The sequence below is a fragment of the Eptesicus fuscus genome, chromosome 19, assembly GCF_027574615.1.
Source record: "Eptesicus fuscus isolate TK198812 chromosome 19, DD_ASM_mEF_20220401, whole genome shotgun sequence".
Classification (NCBI taxonomy): domain Eukaryota; kingdom Metazoa; phylum Chordata; class Mammalia; order Chiroptera; family Vespertilionidae; genus Eptesicus; species Eptesicus fuscus.
This window is the reverse complement of record NC_072491.1, coordinates 1,879,205-1,897,800: the sequence shown is the minus strand read 5'-3', so window position 1 is coordinate 1,897,800 and position 18,596 is coordinate 1,879,205. Positions and strand designations below refer to the sequence as shown.

Sequence of the window (18,596 nt, the reverse complement as noted above, 5' to 3'; positions counted from 1 at the left end):
CGGAGCCACAGCAGCTGATAAGATCTCGGGATACTTGGGCGGCCGGGCCCCTGCACACGGCGCACCATGCCCACCCTGTCCCCAGCAGCTGGTGTCCCCACCTCAGTCAGTTTCAGTTCTCACATTGCCTTCCGGCGTGGGCACACACCCCACCCACAGGTCAAGGGCTCGGTCCCACTGGCCGGCCCCAGCTCGGACGCCAGCGCAGGTGCAGGCCCCCCACTTCTAACAGCCAGCAGTGCGCTGGGGTCCCTGACCCCCTCAGGCCCGACAGTTGGCTATGACAGAGCCCAGAACTCAGACAAACACCTACTTACGTTCCCAGGTGACCACAGGGACGTGACACAGGATGCAGGTGAGCGGCGGACGGAGCGAGCACAGCGAGGTCCGGAGGGTCCCGGGTGCGGGAGCTTCTGCGTCGCCCGCCCGAACGTGAGTGCGTTCACCAGGAAGCTCCCCACTGCCCGAAGCGAGGGATGTCGATGCGAGGTGCCCAGGGGGACAGGATGGGCCCCCAACCCGATCCAGGGAGGCCAGGGCGGGGCCAAAGGCTCCCAGATCCGAAGCACGCTGGTCCTTGGGTGACCAGTCCCGTCCTGACGCCACCAGGGGCCACCCAGAGTCACCTCGCTGGACAAAGACGCTCCCATTACCCGGGAATTCCGAGGGATGGGCTCCAGGTCAGGAACCGGGCAGGGACAAATGTCAATTTCTTCCTGTCGCACTCCGCCTGCCTCGGCAAAAGCCCGCTCCCTGCTCCCTGCCCCAGGACCCCCTGGGCTTCCCTGTCGGGGACACCCCAAGGCAGGGGTCTGGTCCTCCTCCTGGGAAGGGGGGGGCACTGGGAGGCCGGGACCAAGGAACGAACTCCAGGGACACGCAGGTCGGCTGGGACACCCCCGGCTAGGGGACTCTCTCCCCCCAAATTCCCCTGAGGATTTCGGAGCCAGGGTTCCTGTGGCAGCCGCCCCTCAGGGCCCCCCCACTGCCCCCAGGGGAACCCCACTTCCCAGACGGGCTGCTTGAGCTCATCCTGTGCAGGCTTTGCTGTGTGACCTCTCACTGAGCCCCCTCCCGGGCCGCTGCTGGGGGCCAGGGGTCGCCAAGGCCCAGCCTCCCGCCTGCCCTGAGCAAAGGGGAGGGTGGGCTGGAGGGCGGAGCTCCAGGAGAGGCGAGGCCTGGACGGTGGAGGCGGATGGGGAGGGCAGCTCCGCGATCAGAATAAGGGCCTTCTCTGGGGGCACAGCCCTGCACCCGGCCAGGCTGCACCCCTGCCCTGTGTGCCCTCCCTGCGAGCACCTCTGGGCAGCAAACAGCCTGCAAACCAGCAGCCTGGCCTGGGAGCCTGGGCATGGCCGCGGAGCCGCAGAGGGACTGTGGACAGTGTCACAGGGTGGAGAGAGCAGGAGGCTGACATGGCCAGCGCCATCTTGGGGGCTGGGGACCGGGATGGAGGCTGGACCCCATGTTCCGAGAGGGGCTGGGGAGCTGGGATCCAGGCCCAAGGAGCACACGTGTGGAAGGAGCTGTGGGGTCACCGAGACAGACAGACCCAGGCCCAGCCCTACTGGCCACCAGCCGTGTGTCGTGGGGGTCTCTGATGGGAACCTCGTGCACAAGCAGGTGTCCGGAGGCAGGCGGACCAGCAGGGAGCCAGGAGCCCTTTATTGGAGAACTTGTCACAGACACACAGACACACACAGGCCATGGTCCCGGGGCCCCGCCCAGACACCGCCCAGCGTCTGGCCCAGGGGCTGCCTCGGGGGCTCAGGGAGAAGGGCCAGCCCTGGGGGGGTTCCGAGGCCTGGGGGTCTCTGCAGGCCCACCCTGGCTGGGCTGTGACCCCAGGTGCAGGGACCCCGCTGGGGAGGTGAGCATCGCCCTCTGGGCTGGGCTGGGCAGCATCCGCCTTAGCGCCAGGCTCCAGCAGAGGATCCGCGGTGGGCCGTGCGGGGAGGCGTGAGGCTGCCATGTCTGCACACTTGGCACAGCCCAGAAAAAGGTGCCGCAGGAAAAGGGGTGGAGGGGGCTGGGGCTGGAGCTGGGCTGGGCCGGAGGAGGGGACAGGAGCTACAACAAAGGCTGGGGGCCAGGCCGGGCGCCCCCACAGCACAGGCGGGGACCGGGCTCAGGCCTGGCCCTCCAGGGCGCGCACGTGCACGCTGGGCAGGCAGAACCAGGAGGGCGGCAGCTCCTTGCTGGCGCCGTCCGCGTGCACCCGGACGCGCAGGAAGAAGTCGCCCGTGTAGAGGAAGAGGAGCGCCCCGAGGCAGGCCGCCTGGCCCGAAGGCTGCACCTACAGGCGGGAGGGAGGTGTCAGCCCCGCGCAGCTGGACCCCAGAGCCACAGGAGACCCCCTGTCCCAGCCTCGGCTTCCTTTCTGGGAGGCACTTCAGGTGGGGGTGGGGGTGGGGCCTGGGGGCTGTGCCCTGTGAGGCGGGGAGGTGGGGCCAGGTGAGCTCTGTGACTCCCTCAGTCCCCTGGGCCCCTGCAGTGACCACGGGCAGGGAGGAGGTGACTGCATGGGGCGGGGCGATAGCGGACGGGCGACCTCAGCTGTCCTGGGCCCCCCGCTCGCCTTGTTTCCTGAACAGCCCTCGGGGTGACCTCACTTCCCTGGTCTCATCCCAGGCTCCGGATGCAGAGAAGTGAGCTGCCCGAGGCCTCAGAGTGAGCCGGCAGCCCAGGGTCAGCCAGAGGCTGGGGGACAGGGGACACCACCCCGGGCCGCCTGGGGCTCCCCGACCACGCACCGCATCCAGGTAGAAGGTGCTGGAGCCCACGAAGGACACGGCGCCGTGCAGGTCGTAGTTGTGCACGCCGTTCTGGAGGTCCTGGAAGGGGACCACGGTGAGGGCGAAGGGCCCCACGCTGCGTGGGCTCCGGTTCGTCAGCCGCACCTCCAGGCGCATGGGGTCGCCCACCTGGCAGGCCGCCGCCTCGCAGTCACACGGCTGTCCGTCCACCAGCACGTCTGCCGAAGACACAGGACAGGAGACTGTCAGGGACACAGCCCAGATGGCCTCCCCTTCCCCTCCGTCTTCTGGTTCATTCATTCATTCATTCACTCCTTCCCTCATTCGTTCGTCCCCTGCCCCATCTTCCACCATGTCTGCCGCCCCTCTGTGCCAGGCTGGGCGCACGGTCCCGTCCCTGCTCTGCTGGCGTGCAGCTGGCGGGGACAGGTATGGGGCCAGAGCTCTAGGAGGCCCCAAGGTTGTTTGGGGGTCCAGGAGGGGTTCCAAGATACTCCCGCCCGGAAGGGCGAGCTCTGGCCACAGTCCCCCAGGATGACGAGTGGCACCTGCTGGGCCTTTGCGACACACACTCCTATTGCCAGTGCCTGGGGTGGGGTGTACCTGCGTCAACAACCCCCCACCCCGCTCCCCTCCAAATCCATGCTTCAAGGAAGCCTTCTGCGATCAAGGCCCCTCCCCCTCCCAACCCCCATATTTTGTTTCTTTAAAATCACGAGCTTCCGCAGCGCTCTGTAAACACTTGGGAAAGTTTACAGAAGTAAAGATACTTCTGTCACAATCCCAGGCCCTGCCCCGCCCCCCTCCGCACCGCGGCGACCACTCCCGTGTCTGGGCCTCCTCGGTTATTAACGTGGCCGTGGGGCTGAGCTGCCGCTCTGAGTTCTGCTCTCTGTGACGTGAGGACCTAGCATGTCCCACATGTCGACGTCTTTGGGAGAATGTTCTCGGAGGCCCCGGAGGATCCCAGGCAAGAAACAAGCCATGACGTACCCACCCCACCGCGTCTCGCTCGCTTGTGTCCACGTCTGCACGGTGAGCTCTGTCTGAATTCAGACTTAGGTTCCTAGGACAGAGTCCCGGGAAAGGAATCGCTGGGACAAAAGTAAGAACGTCTAAGAGCGGCCGGTCCTAGGGTGACGGCCTCCAGGAAGGCTCCAGGGCCTGCACCTCGCAGCACCGCCCCCCCCCCCCCAGGTGCAGGCTCCGCCCTGTGCTCCACCTCCGGCGCAGGGCTCACCACACCCGCCTACTCCCATCGCGGAGCTGGGGGCGGCTGCAGAGGTCCTGAGCAGCACCCTTCAGCCCACAGTCTCCACACGCCTCCCTCACCCCTGCAGGAGGGCCCCGGCACGGAGTGCAGGCTGAGAGGGTGAGACAGGCCGCCCAGCCTACAACCCTTTCAGACTAAAGAAACCCAGGCCACGATTCCATCCTCCTTCGTTCTCTCATGACCCACAGCATCTTCCCTGAAGCGCTCGTGTTTACCCACCTGTTTAACTATTAACCACCGGTGTCTCCTCCCCCAGAAGCTCCGGAGAACTGCCACCTGCCCGTGTCCCCAAGACCCAGGCCAGGCAGACTCTGGTTCTAGTTCATATTTATTGGATGGATGGATGGATGGATGGAGTGAATGAGTGAGTGAGTGAATGAATGAATGCATGAATGAGTGAGTGAGTGAGTGAATGAGTGAATGAATGAGTAAATGAGTGAGTGAGTGAATGAATGAGTGAATGAGTGAGTGAATGCATGCATGAGTGAGTGAGTGAATGAGTGAGTGAATGAATGAGTGAATGCATGCATGAGTGAGTGAGTGAGTGAGTGAATGAATGAGTGAATGAATGAGTGAGTGAATGAATGAATGAGTGAGTGAGTGAGTGAGTGAGTGAGTGAGTGAATGCATGCATGAGTGAGTGGGCTTTGGGCCCAGATGGCTTCGGGACCAGCCCGTCTGTACCTGAGGGTTAGAGGATCAGGACCGGCCTCCCCCGTCCTGGCCTGGGTCCCTGACGGCAGCGCCAGCTCTCTGGCAGGAGATTATTCATGCAGGAGGCTCTCTTGTAAGACATCCCGGGAGCAGATTAGTCTCTGCCCCCACAGCGTTACATGGGGCCACGGCCCACCTCCTGCCTCCCACCCCCGCCCCCGCCCCGATTCCCCCTCACTGTTAATACAGCCGGAGTCACGGACTTAATTTCGTCTGGCCCAGAATGCCTCCTGAAACCACCGCCACGCTTATGCTCCAGCACGGCCGCGACAGACACACAGGCTATAAATAGAAACCAGGAGGAGGGAGGGCCTGCGGGCCGCTGGGAGGAGAAGGAAGCCCCCGGTGCCAGGCCATCCTGGTGCCAGCCTGCCTTTGGGCCAAGGGCGGCCACGGTGGGGAAGCGGGTGCCCGGGGTGAGGGAGCTCGGAGAAGGGTGGGGGGGGCGGGGCTGGCCCAGGGCTAGAGAAGCCCTTTTCCCAGCCAGGCGCCCGGGGGCACGTGCAGAGCCAGGCCGGCCCTGCCCGGGCTGCTGGTGCTGCGCCCTCTGCGTTCACAGCAGAAGCTGCCCTTCTCTGGGGCACAGCCTCGGTCTCTGCCCATCGGCCTCGCACACTTCCCTCGGAGGTTTCCATGAACGAACGAGCCCGGGAGAAGGTGGGGGAGTCGTGGAAGGGGCTTGTCCTGATCAGCCCCCCCTCCCAGGACCCCTTCCCCCAGCAAGCTCAGACAGCCCCCCTGCCCACTGTCGGGTTCCTGTGGGTGACCAGAGGGCCTGTTTCTTGCCACCTGCTGGATCCAGGCCGCCACTTGCAGGGCCACACGGTGCCGCTCGCCCAGGCCCGCCAGGCTGGCACCCACGGCCCCTCTCGCAGGGAGCAGGTCGAGGTGTGGAGGAGGGGCAGCCAGGAGAGCGGGTCCCGGGCGGAGCCTGCCCCGCACAGCTCCCCGAGTGCCGAGGCAGCCCCGAAAGCGGCAGCGGGCCCCAAGGTCACAGGAAGTCTCCCTCCCGTGACAAGGAGGAAGGGCCTGCGTTTCTTGCTCCAGTGACTGATCTGACAACCTGTTCCGCTGTCCCTTAGCACCTGGCGGCCACGGCGCAGGGGGCACCGACCCGGAGCTCAGACCCCAGGGAGGGCCTGGCCTCCTCCCCGCGGGCCCACAACCCCCGCCCGGCCCCTGGTGACTAAAGAAACGGGAGGCTCAGTAGACTTCGGGTGCAAATATCTAATTTTGGATAAAAAACTTTTAAGGCTTAAGAGCAATGCAGAGGGATTAGCGAGGTGACGGCTAGGAACGGCGGGAGTGAGCTCGGCAAGCCGCTTCGCTTCGGCCTCAGCACATCTGAGTGTTTAATTTCTCAAGGCACACGCATCTTTCTAGCCCACGGAAATCCGGGAGAGCCTAAACCTCAGACAGGTTGATCCGGCGAGGCCTGGCTGGGCGTCGCCCACGGAGCTCTGTCACCGCTTAGGAGCCAGAGCTGGTCCGTGAGAAAAGACAGCCGCGCCTCGGGATGCCAGGGAGCGCGGAGGCCGGGCCTGCTGTGGGCCTGGCCTCACCTCCTCAGCAGCCCGCGGGCCTCGGGCGGGCACAGGCAGACCCGGCACAAAGTGGGGACCTTTCTCCGAGGCCAAGGGAGCGCGTGGCAAGGGACTTAACCGACCGCATGAGAGTCTCTTTGCTGATGAGAGTCCAGTAACTGACCTTTTCTCTTCGGCTGTTAGGAAGCTCGGAGTCAAAAGGACAGCATCGAATCTTTGGTAGCCATATTAGTCCCCCACCCAACACTCACTCACACTCACACTCACATGCACACACACACACACGCACACACACATGCACACACACACACACTCACACACACACACACACACTCACACACGCACACACACACACAGACACACACATATGCACACACACACTCACACACACGCACACGCACACACACACACACACGCACACACACACACGCGCACACACACAGAGACACACACACACTCACACACACACACATGCACACACACGCACACACACGCACACACACACACGCACACACACACACACACACACGCGCACACACACACACATGCACACACACACGCACACACACGCACACACTCACACACACGTGCACACACACACGCGCACACTCTCCTGCACACCCACTCCTGCCAGTCGTGGCCAACTATGCCAAATACGGTTTCCCTTAACCGTCATTGGGCTGCTTTTCTGTATACTGAGTTTTAAAAAGAGGTCGAAGCATGGGCAGTGCCCAGGAGGTGGGGGTGTCGGTGTTCTGAGCAAGGGCCTAAGGCACAGAGGCACCTGGGCAGGTGGGCTCCTCCCCGTCACCCTTGCCCCACCCGGAGCCCCAGCAGGGCTGGGAGGGGCCTTTCTGCGGGGCGAGCTGGCTCAGGGAGGCAGCTGGAGGCGAGGGACAGGCCGGGTGGGAGGGCGGCCTGCACAGCTCAGCTCAGCTCCCCGGGTCCCGGTCCCGGCGATCACAGGCCCCGCTTGCCCTGGGCAATTACCCAGCGCCTGTCAGGTGGGCCCTGCTCTGCATCCGCCAGAAGCCTGCGCTGTGACAGTGATGGAGGCAGCTAATCAGCATGAGCCAGAGCGCCTGGCCCTCGGCGCCCGCCCGGGGGGAGGCCGGGCAGGACCCACACATGTAATTACCCTCAGGGCGGGAACGCCCCTGAGGAGCTGCTTGGCTCTCGCGGGTAAATAATTTACTTTTACCACTTTTCATTAAAGATTAAAGGGAATTAAATTAAAATTAAGGCGAGAGGAGAGGAAATCGTGCCACGCGGGGTTCTCTATGGAGAGGTTCCTGGCTTCCCCAGCGTGCCCCCCGCGCGAGCCGGTCCTGGCACGGGCATCCGGGGTGGGGCCCCACGGAGGAGAGCCGGGGGGGGGGGGGGTGCGGGGAGCGCACAGAGCGGCGAGGGCGGCCCCGGAGTCAGGTCTCTGGGCTGCGTCTTGGCGTGGCCCGTGGCTGCTGTGGGCCGGCGAACCACCGTCTTCAACGGCGGGAAGAAACACACATGGCCAGCACCACACGCCCTCCTGTGGGAGTGCCCACCCCACCAGGCCACACAGGCGCCCACTGCAGGGCCCGCGGAGCCCCTTCCGAAGCCGGGGCTGCTGCCTCCGGGACTGGAAATGGGGAGGCAGCGTCTGGCCAGAGGGCTGGTGGGGGCAGAGGAGGTGTGTCTGGGGAGGGCTGAGGGCCCAGTGTGGAGAGAACAGGTCATGGCCCACACACACATCCCTCCCACAACCCCTTTCTCCTGGCGGACAGAACTAAATGACCTGAGTAGAGGAGGGAGGAATCATGGGGTGGGCAGGGTCATGTGTGGGTGGGGCTGTGGAGTGGGCGGGGTCATGTGTGGGTGGGGCCGTGAGATGGGTGGGGTCATGTGTGGGTGGGGCCGTGAGATGGGCGGGGTCATGTGGGGGGCAGTGGAATGGGTGGGGTCATGTATGGGTGGGGCAGTGATATGGGCGGGGCCATGTGTGGGTGGGGCCGTGGTGGGCGGGGTCGTGGGTGGGTGGGGCTGTGGGTGGGCGGGGTCATGTGGGGGGCAGTGGAATGGGTGGGGTCATGTATGGGTGGGGCAGTGATATGGGCGGGGCCATGTGTGGGTGGGGCCGTGGTGGGCGGGGTCGTGGGTGGGTGGGGCTGTGGGTGGGCGGGACATCCTGGCATTTGGGGCTCTGTCGCAGCATTTATCTGAGACATTTGCAGGCCTCTAGCATTCATCTCACTGAGCCTTCGTCAGAAGGGAGCGTGAGGCCGCAGCGAGCTGCCACGCCCAGGGCCACCCTGTGAACTGGCACTGGCGTGGGCATGGGAATCCAGGCACGGAACTGCACAAGGAACGCCCCGCGGGTAGAGCTCCTGCCTCTATAAGTCCTCTGCTTCCACCTTCTCCTGGACAAGCACTTCGGACGACGGAAGACACCAGGGAGAAGGCAGCGGGGAGGAAACGTGCCTGCTGGCTGGGCCTCGTGCAAAGGCAGCCTTCTGGAGCAGCAGGGGATTTTAAATGCTCGTCTGTCCCCAAGCGACGTCTACCTTTTCAATCCTCGTTTTCCATCTTCTCTCAGGCCTTTCTAAATGAAGCGAAGATTCCTGCCACCCAGCGGGACCTCCCCCCCCCGCCCCCCCGTGGCTCTGCGCCCAGCCTGCTCCCTGCCACAGTGTCATCCGGCCTCGGACCAGCTCGCCTGCAGGGTCAGGTCACACGCGGGGAGGGAGCATGGGGAGGTCCCAGCGGGTGTGGGAGGAGGCGGGCGGCTGGTTTCATGCCACTGGCCTTGGGCACAGGCTGTGCCCTGCCTCTGCCGGGAGCCTGCCAGCCTCAGCTCAGCCTCACCTCCCCGGGCAGCCTGCCCGCCCGGTGCCTTGGTCTCTGAACTCGTCCTCTGCACTTCCCTGCCTCCACCAACAGTCCTGCAGGCCAGGGCCTGGCCCCCCTCCGTTCCCGGTGCCCAGCAGGGCCGGCGTACGGGGCCTCTAGCAGGGTGTGCGGACCTCCCACTGGCTGGTAGTGGGGCCCGGCCAGCGGGGGCCAGCACGGGCCAGCGCGGGCCAGCCCAGGGGAAGGAGGGCTTGCCGAGGACACCAGAGGCGCAGACATGGGAGTGACGCCCTCGCAGCCCTCCAGTGGTCCAGGCCTGGCTGAGACCGCCAGCCTCTCCCCCGCGGCCTCTACACCCACAGCCTGTGCCCCGCCGCCGCCTGTCCCCCCACAGCACACGCCAGGCCCTCATGCGTCCCCTTGCCGACTCCCACTGGCCTTCTCGACACTCGGCTTGAACAGCACCTCCTCCGGGAAGGCTTCCAGACCCGGCCCTGCCCAAGCGTCACCTGAGGGCTGGCTCCCGCTACAGGGGTCAGGGCTCACTCCGTGAACTGACAGTGCACCCCCTGAGTCCCTGCTCCCCCGTCTGCTACAGGAGAGGATCGGGCCAGATGATTTCCAAACAGGCTCAGCCCCACCGAGTCTACACGCTGACCCTTCCCGACTCTGCACACTGCCCACCTGTTTTCACACCAGCTATAATCCCTGGCAACAGGGGGAGGCTCCCCCACTTTGCTTACTGAAGGTGTTGGTCTCGGTTTTGTGGGGTCCCCAGTTAGACGGACCCCCAAGGCTCCCTTCTAACCTGCTTAGTGATCTGGACTCCTGTGCCCCAACCTAGGAGCAAGAATCAGATCCTTTGTCTCTGCCGTTACAAACTCAACACCACTAGACTGCAGGTCACCATCTATCCATCCATCCACCCCCCACCCCTCATCCATCCACCCACCACCCACTGACCCATCCACCCATCCACTCATCTATCACCCCCTCCTCCATCCACCCACCACCCACTGACCCATCCACCCATCTATCACCCCCTCAGACATCCCCCACCACCCACTGACCCATCCACTCATCTATCACCCCCTCAGACATCCCCCACCACCCACTGACCCATCCACCCATCTATCACCCCCTCAGACATCCCCCACCACCCACTGACCCATCCACCCATCTATCACCCCCTCAGACATCCCCCACCACCCACTGACCCATCCACCCATCTATCACCCCCTCAGACATCCCCCACCACCCACTGACCCATCCACTATCTATCACCCTCTCATCCATCCATCTACCCACCCATCCACTTACCACCCACTCATCCATCCACTCCCTACCCACCTATCCATCCATCCATCCATCCATCCATCCACACATCCACCACCCACTCACCTATCTACTCACCACCCTCTCATCCATCCATCCATCTACCCATCTAGCCACCCACCCACCCACCCACAGCAGGGACTCAAGAGGCTGGGCCACGAAGTTGGGGTGAGTGCAGTGAGAGGGGGCGTACAGGGGTGGCGCTCTGGCAGGAAGGGAGGGCACTGAGCTCGCGCGTCTCCCAGGAGGCACAGAGGGGGGCTTTCAGCCCAGCGAACGCCCTGAGGGACGAAGCCTGCGATCCTCCAGTGGTGATGGGACTGGAGGTGATGGGACCAGATGAGGTGATGGGACCAGATGAGGTGATGGGACCAGATGAGGTGATGGGACCAGATGAGGTGATGGGACCAGATGAGGGGATGGGACCAGCCATCGCTATCCACCAGCAGCAGCGCACTCGCTCCCGCGCTGGGCCAACCACACGCTTCCGGGAGAAACTGGAGCGTTTAAAAGCAACTTGGAAAGGACTGCCTGCTGTGCTGTCTGCTTAATTAGCAGGAAAGTAATTTCAGCCGCAGAGCAGCGCCTGGGCGGGGACCAGGCTCCCAACACGAGGGTGGCAGCTGGCTCTCCACCATCCACGGTGGCTGTGGAGGAGACACAGGCCGCCAGGCCCACCCACTCCGTGTGAGGGGCTCAGGGCAAAAGCTCGTGGCCACCACCTGCCCCACGTCCGAATACTCACAAGCTACAGACCAAGTTAACAAACGCGATCGAAACCGTGTTTATCCTCCTGACTGCACAAACGCGTCTCCGTAACGACCGGAAGGCCGCGTTCAAGCTGCAAGTCCAAGGCTCAGAGCGGAGTCCTGGGCGCAGGTGGATGGCGGGCAGTCCCGCTGCTCTCCCCTCCACGCGGCGGCCAGGATCTCTCATCCCCTCCCACGGGGTCCGCCTCCTCCGGGGCTGGGGTCCCCATTCTGACTCCAGACCCACAGAGCCCAACCTTTGAGCACCTCCAGCAGGTGACAGGTGTGCGGGCAGGGCTCCCCCAAAGCAGCGAACTTGCCCCCACCCCCGCCCCGGCTCCAGGCTGAGGCGCCCTCCCCACAGGGATGGCCTGACCGCTGAGCCGCCCAGCTCTGGCCTCACTCTGCAGGCCCAGCCGCGCCCCAAAGCCTATACCCTCCCCGCTCTGGTCTCCAGCTCCAAAGCCCTGAGCTCTGCACCCCGCCTGGGCCAACGGCACACCCCCTCCCTGCTGTCTCCGTGCCCGCCCCACTCTGCGTCCGTCCCGGTACTGAGTTCCGATGAGACCCTGGAGGAGAGACGGGTGGCGTTCTGAGGTGGGGCAGACACAGCCTGGTCCACCTGCAAGACCCCATCTCCCTCCTGGCCCCGCCCGAGGGGGCCCGCCGCATGCCCGTCAGCGGGGAAGCCCACTGCACAGGGTCTGGCTAAGGAAAGCCTCCACGTGCCCCCTGCAAAGGAGCAGCACTAGGGGCTGGCTGCAGCGAGGCTGCTGCCTTAGGAACCAGGAAGAATGGTCTGTAATGAGCATATTCAGAGCCGTATGCAAATCAGGTGCTTGAAAACAGCTTGTTCTCTTCAATAATTCAATCATCTCCACCTCCCTCCTCTTCTGGGCACAAGTGTTTGCTAGCAGGCGGGCAGGCCAGGGCGCCTGCGGGCACAAGCCAGGCTGGCCTCTGAAGGAGGGGGGCTTGGCCTCTCCTCCCAGCCCCGAGGCTCCGGGGTACCCAGGCCTGCGCTGGGCCGGGCCGGGGTGAGAGCCTGGAGGCCGGAAGCCAGGACTTCAGGGGGTGTACAAGACGGGAATGTCCTGGAGAGGCAGAGCCACACCGAGGCTGCTGAACCACGCCCGCCCCGGACCTGCCCGCGGCCCAGCTCGCAGGTGCCTGCGCCGCTCCCAGCAGGGCCTTGGCCGGACCCTCGTGGGCCCCGGCCTTCTCCAGCGCCCGACTGCGGCTCGGAAACCGCCCTGGCCCCCTTTAGGGACAGACACCGGCCGCGAGAGCTTTACCCCACAGGGTGACAGGCACAAAGTAATCACCGAGTGGTGTTCATAGACACAACATCTACACAAAGCAGCCAACGCGAATGTTTGCTGTTTTTCTTTCTCACGAGGCCTGGGGGAGCTGTCAAATCCCTTTGGCCCCAAACAGGCAGGGACAGAGACATGAGGAGGAGCCCGAGACCAGGCTGTCCTGTCTGCCGGCACAGGATGTGTGTCCTCGGGCAGGTGAACCCGAGGCGGGGAGGGAGAGGAGGGGGGATCAGGCGGTCCCGGGGCCTCTGCCCCGGCAGCCCTGCGCGTCCCCAGAGTGCGCGTGAGGGCTGCTGGCTCCCCTCCAGGTGCCTCCACCAGGTCACAGCTGGTCCAAACACAAGCTGTAGCTCCGTCTGGACCAGTGGTCGGCAAACTGCGGCTCGAGAGCCACATGCGGCTCTCGAGTTGCGGTTTGCCGCTCTGTTGACTAATGAGTTTGCCGACCACTGGGATAGGGGCTTAATCACAAGGAACAACAACAGCCTGTAATTATTGGAATTGAGAGTCTAGGTCAGTGGTTGGCAAACTCATTAGTCAACAGAGCGGCAAACCGCGGCTTGCGAGCCGCATGTGGCTCGCGAGCCGCAGTTTGCCGACCACTGGTCTAGACCATTCACCAGATTCGTGCTAACTTCAGGGCCAGGTCTCTGGAATCCCATGGACACTCAAGCCGGGACTTGCCGCTCACCACCACGGCCTGGGAGAGGACTCGCCGTCCTGGGGCAGTCCCCTCCTCTGGGACGTGCCCACCTGGCCCGTGACGGTGACGCAGGGGAGGAAGCAAGGGGCCACGCGAGAGGAGGGTCGGACTTCTCCTGCCCACACCCGCGGAGCGCTGCGGGCCCGGAGGCGCCCCGTCCTCACCAGGGCCCATCTGGGGGTTAGACGGGCCCAGCGGGGAGCCCAGGCAGGTGCTGGGGGCGGGGCCAAGACCCCAGAGGCAGGAGCCCCGGGAGCACGGCACAAGGTGGGGAGGTGGGTGTGGCTGGCTGGGCCCAGATCCCGAAGAGAGGGACCCCGGCCACAATCCCCAGACCTCTTCATGGCAGCCGTCTCCATGGCCACCCCATCTCAGCTCCCTGAGCTACCCTCTCCCCCACCACCGTCCACCCTCAGGGCTCCCCTCAGGCTGCACCATGACCCCCCCACACTGCCCTGCTCTCTCCCAGTGACACTCAGCGTCCCCAGGGCCCCGCGAGCCCCAGGGTGTCTGCAGAGCATCTTCCTGGAGGAGGTGGGCGGGGCTGAGGCTGCTTCCCCACACAGCGCCTCTCAGCACCCGGTCCGGTCCGGGCTGCCCGAGGGCCACCTCCCGCACCGGGGCCAGGCCTCGCTCCTGACAGCGCGTCCTCAGCCCCACGTGCTGGGCCCCCCTGGCGAGCGGCGCTGGGGGGGCTGTCGCCCAGCTCAGGGCCCGCCCCCCTGGGTCTCGGCCTCGGTCTCCAGAGGCTGGTGGCTTGACTAGGTTTTAACTAAAATCCAGAGTAAATGCCAGACAGGCCTTAGTGCTGACGGGGCCGCTGCAATGAAGCAAATGAAGATGAATCTCCCGGAGTTCATGGCTGCGAGGCCCCCAGGACCTTGGGGGAGTCTGTCCTGAGGCCCTCCCCTCCGCAGAGCCAGGTGGGAGGTCACGGGTCCTAAAGGGCAGACGGCCCAAGGGAAACGGAGACAGGGATGGTGGAGGGAACCCTGGGGTTGGACCTCACCGTCGACGGGGCAGCAGCTGCCCTTCCTCCCCGTGGCTGCCCTTCTCATGCTCCACGCTCGGTCTCTGCCAGGGCCTCGGGGGCGTCCCGCCTTCCCCCACGGCCCAGCTCCCCCTGTGCCAGGCTCCCCCAGTTCCCCCCTGTGCCAGGCTCCCCCAGCTCCCCCCCACTATTCCAGGCTCCCCCAGCTCCCCCCCACTATTTCAGGCTCCCCCAGCTCCCCCCCGACTATTCCAGGCTCCCCCAGCTCCCCCTGTGCCAGGCTCCCCCAGCTCCCCCCCACTATTCCAGGCTCCCCCAGCTCCCCCCCACTATTCCAGGCTCCCCCAGCTCCCCCCCACTATTCCAGGCTCCCCCAGCTCCCCCCCACTATTCCAGGCTCCCCCAGCTCCCCCCCACTATTCCAGGCTCCCCCAGCTCCCCCCCCCCACTATTCCAGGCTCCCCCAGCTCCCCCCCACTATTCCAGGCTCCCCCAGCTCCCCCCCACTATTCCAGGCTCCCCCAGCTCCCCCCCACTATTCCAGGCTCCCCCAGCTCCCCCCCACTATTCCAGGCTCCCCCAGCTCCCCCCCACTATTCCAGGCTCCCCCAGCTCCCCCCCCCCACTATTCCAGGCTCCCCCAGCTCCCCCCCCCACTATTCCAGGCTCCCCCAGCTCCCCCCCACTATTCCAGGCTCCCCCAGCTCCCCCGCACTATTCCAGGCTCCCCCAGCTCCCCCCCCACCCCCGTGCCAGGCTCCCCCAGTTCCCCCCTGTGCCAGGCTCCCCCAGCTCCCCCCTGCGCCAGGGGCTCCTCTAAAAAGAACACAAACCTGCTAGAGAGAACCCGTGGATGGGCAGCACAGCGTGCTCACGGGCCCAGTCCAGGGGAAGGCAGGGAACACCGGGCCGGGTCACAGAGGGTGGTGCAGGCGGCGCTGGGCAGGCCGGCGGCTGCAGGACAGTGAGCGGTGGCCCTCTCCGGGATGGCGTGGGTGGTGGGGAGGGCAGGGCGGGAGGGACAGGGAGATGGGAAGTCACTGGGGCAAGCAGAAGTGCCAGCTGGTTCGCGGGTGCAGGGGTCACTCGGGCTGCCGCCGGGGAGACCTGGCTGTGATGCAGAGGCGGGCGGGAGGGGAGCGGCGGCCCAGCAGAGAGGAAGGCGGGCGGAGGCCAGGGCCGGGGCCGTGGGGCTGGGCTGCCAGCCTGGGGCCCTGTGTGGCCATGCGCACGTGTGCGCACACCCTCTCGACGGCACGCGGCCTCGGCCTGACCTGTGATGTCCACTCAAACGTGTCACCATGCAGCTGGGCCACCTCCCCGCGGGGCCATCAGCCAGGGCGCTCCTGGACTCGCCCCTCGGGCGGGTGCCATGCTCCCTGCCTCGGTCTCCCCGGGCCTGCAGCGGACAGGAACCTTTACGCAGGGAGGCCAGCGTCTTCCTGTCTCCCAGGGGCCTGGCCGCCGGCCATGGCTGAGACGGTCCTTTCCGACCGGGGAGGACCTGCCCCCGCTGCCTGGGCCCAGCCCCACCCCGTCAGGGACACACGTCCCCGAGCGACTGAGACTGAGTTGTCAACGACAGGGTCTGCCATCAGGAGGGAAACGCCCCGGCGGCGCCCTGCGGCCTTGGGTGCCGTCTGACAGCGCAGCCGGCTGCAGGCGGGGGTCCAGGGCCAGCGCGGGCCCGGCCGGCCCCTGGGTGCCTCCACGCCTGGGGCCGGGTGCCCAGGACAGCGAGGGCCTCTCTCCACTCGCCCCAGCGGCCCGGCGGCCGGCTCAGCCACAGGCAGGGACCCGGCACGACGCCCACTCCGGGTTCTGGGTGGCTCTCTTTTGGGCTCACTTTTCTAATAAAAGCAAGAGACCAGAATATTGGTCTCTGGGGGCCAGCACCGGGCTGCAATCATTCATCCGCGTTGTGCCTTCCTTTCCGGGAAACATTCCCCTTCACCAGCTAACAAAGGTGCTTTCCGGGAAACGGAGAAGAGGGCCCTGGGCCCAGGCTGGGCACGGAGCGTGTCCTTCGGGGCTAGAAATCACCAGCTGCTCCCGGCCCGGGAAGCCAAGGGCGGGGGCCTGGCTGGGAGGGAGGGGGCCCGGCTGGGAGGGAGGGGGCCCTGCTGGGAGGGAGGGGGCCCGGCTGGGAGGGAGGGGGCCCTGCTGGGAGGGAGGGGGCCCGGCTGGGAGGGAGGGGGCCTGGCTGGGAGAGAGGGGGCCCAGCTGGGAGAGAGGGGGCCTGGCTGGGAGGGAGGGGGCCCAGCTGGGAGGGAGGGGGCCCGGCTGGGAGGGAGGGGGCCCAGCTGGGAGGGAGGGGGCCCGGCTGGGAGAGAGGGGGCCCAGCTGGGAGGGAGGGGGCCCGGCTGGGAGGGAGGGGGCCCAGCTGGGAGGGAGGGGGCCCGGCTGGGAGAGAGGGGGCCTGGCTGGGAGGGAGGGGGCCCGGCTGGGAGGGAGGGGGCCCAGCTGGGAGGGAGGGGGCCTGGCTGGGAGGGGAGAGAGGGGGCCCGGCTGGGAGGGAGGGGGCCCAGCTGGGAGGGAGGGGTGCAGGTGACCATGGCACGGGTCATGTCCTGTGTAGCACGGCCTGGCCTCGGCCAGTGTGAGCACACTGCTTGGCTGTCCCAGCCTCGGCTTCCTTTCTGGGAGGCACTTCAGGTGGGGGTGGGGGTGGGGCCTGAGGGCTATGCCCTGTGAGGCTGGGAGGTGGGGCCAGGTGAGCTCTGTGACTCCTTCAGTCCCCTGGGCCCCTGCAGTGACCATGGGCAGGGAGGAGGTGACTGCATGGGGCGGGGCGATAGTGAACGGGCGACCTCAGCTGTCCTGGGCCCCCCGTCTGCCGTGTGCACAGGAGTGTGGGCACGTGTGTATGCACAGAAAGTACACATCTGTGTCATGGAAAGGCATGTGTGCAGGGCTCAAGGGCGCGGTGTAGGACAGACTCCCAAGCCAACAGAAGTAATTGTAAGTTTTTCCTTGAGAAAGACCATAGAGTTCTTCGGGGAAACCAGAGTGATTTTCAGGCCATAAAAGCAACGGTCCATCACGTCTCTGAGTCCACAGAAAGGACCGTCCGAGGGTGTTTTCTCAGCCACACATCCGAGGAGCTAACCCTCTGCAGCCCGCACTCTGCCTCCGCCCGACGCCCGGGTCCCAGTGCCCCGCCTCCTCCGCCTCCCTCCTGCCCCTCCCTGCTCAGCTGTCAAAATGCGGCCCACGGCCCCCTCTCCAGGAGGCGCCCTCTTTCTGCCTCGTGGCCCAAACCACACTCGTCCACCGTGTCCAGGGGTTCCCGGGTCAGGCTCTGCAGGGCGCGCTCTGAGCATCGGTTTGCACACCCACGGCCTGTGTCCCCGGGCGCCGCCGAGCAGGGCTGGCAGGTGCCGTGCTCCGCGGGTGACGGAGGGCTTGTTTTCCGGAAGCTTTCCCAAGGGAGCCGTTAGCAGTCCTTGGATCGGGTTCCAAACAGGCCCCAGAGGAAGCAGAGCGTGCTCTCATCCATCACCGTGTCCCTCCCGGCCGGGTAGGTAAGCGTTTCCTGAAGGGTCCAATGAGCGAACCAATGGCTTTCTCCTTGGCGCCAGGAGACGCGCCGTCCTGGCCCTGAGACTCCTGCGCCCACGTGCACTACGGCGGGACGAAAATCACCCCATCAGCCCGAGGGGAGTCCCGGCAGCTTTACCGACCCTCCCACAGAGAAACACACACCAACCCACACCGGCAACACGCACGGCACAGCGCTCTTCAACACTGGTCATCAGGCCGCAGAGCGCGGTGGCCTGAGGATGAGGAACAAAGGAGGCGGCCGTGGGTACCGGGCCTGCTGCCGTGGGAGAGCTTTGGGGCATCACACGGGGAGTGGAGACTGCGGCGGGGGCGGTGGGAGTGGGGGTGAAGACTCTGGGAGCTGAGGAGATGAAGCTGGGAGTCCGGGCAGACAAAGGCAGCTGGGTTTACAGGACAGAATGCCAGAAGGAAGAGAGCAAGACCATGGAGGTCGAGAGAGGCTGGGTCCACGTCATACATCTGTCCCAACACATAGCATGTGCCACGCCAAGAGCCACCCCTAATGCACACCACAGCCTCCAGTGACCCCGATGTGTCCATGTAGTCGCTGATGATGACAACGAACCCCTCTGGGGGGGATGCTGTCGGGGGGAGGCAGGGGGTCCTGGGTATAGACACTCTCTGTGCTTTCTGCTCCGTTTTGCTCTGAGCCTGAAACTGCTGCATAAAATAGTCTGTTTTTTAAAGTGGGATCATGAAAATACCCGGCGACTCTAAGCGAAGGCGGTAGAGGAGGGAGCTGGAGCAGAGACCAGTTGGGACAGACAGAAAACAGACGGAAGATCAGAGACTTAAACCTCAACATCTCAACACTCACACTCA

General features: G+C 65.3%; 1 protein-coding gene across 2 annotated transcripts in view; it reads right to left on the bottom strand.

Annotated features, from left to right (window-relative positions):
• Nucleotides 1-1,640: 1,640 nt before the first annotated feature.
• The window catches only part of TRAPPC9 (trafficking protein particle complex subunit 9), a 170,052-nt gene continuing 153,096 nt past the window's right edge, over nt 1,641-18,596 (bottom strand). For both annotated transcript variants that reach the window (XM_054708471.1, XM_054708472.1), the window contains 2 exons: nt 2,754-2,974; nt 1,641-2,296 (listed from right to left, as the gene is read on the bottom strand). In XM_054708471.1, coding sequence (XP_054564446.1) covers nt 2,129-2,296; nt 2,754-2,974 — 389 coding nt within the window. In that variant the 3' untranslated portion in view covers nt 1,641-2,128. The remainder of the gene's footprint in view (nt 2,297-2,753; nt 2,975-18,596) is intronic.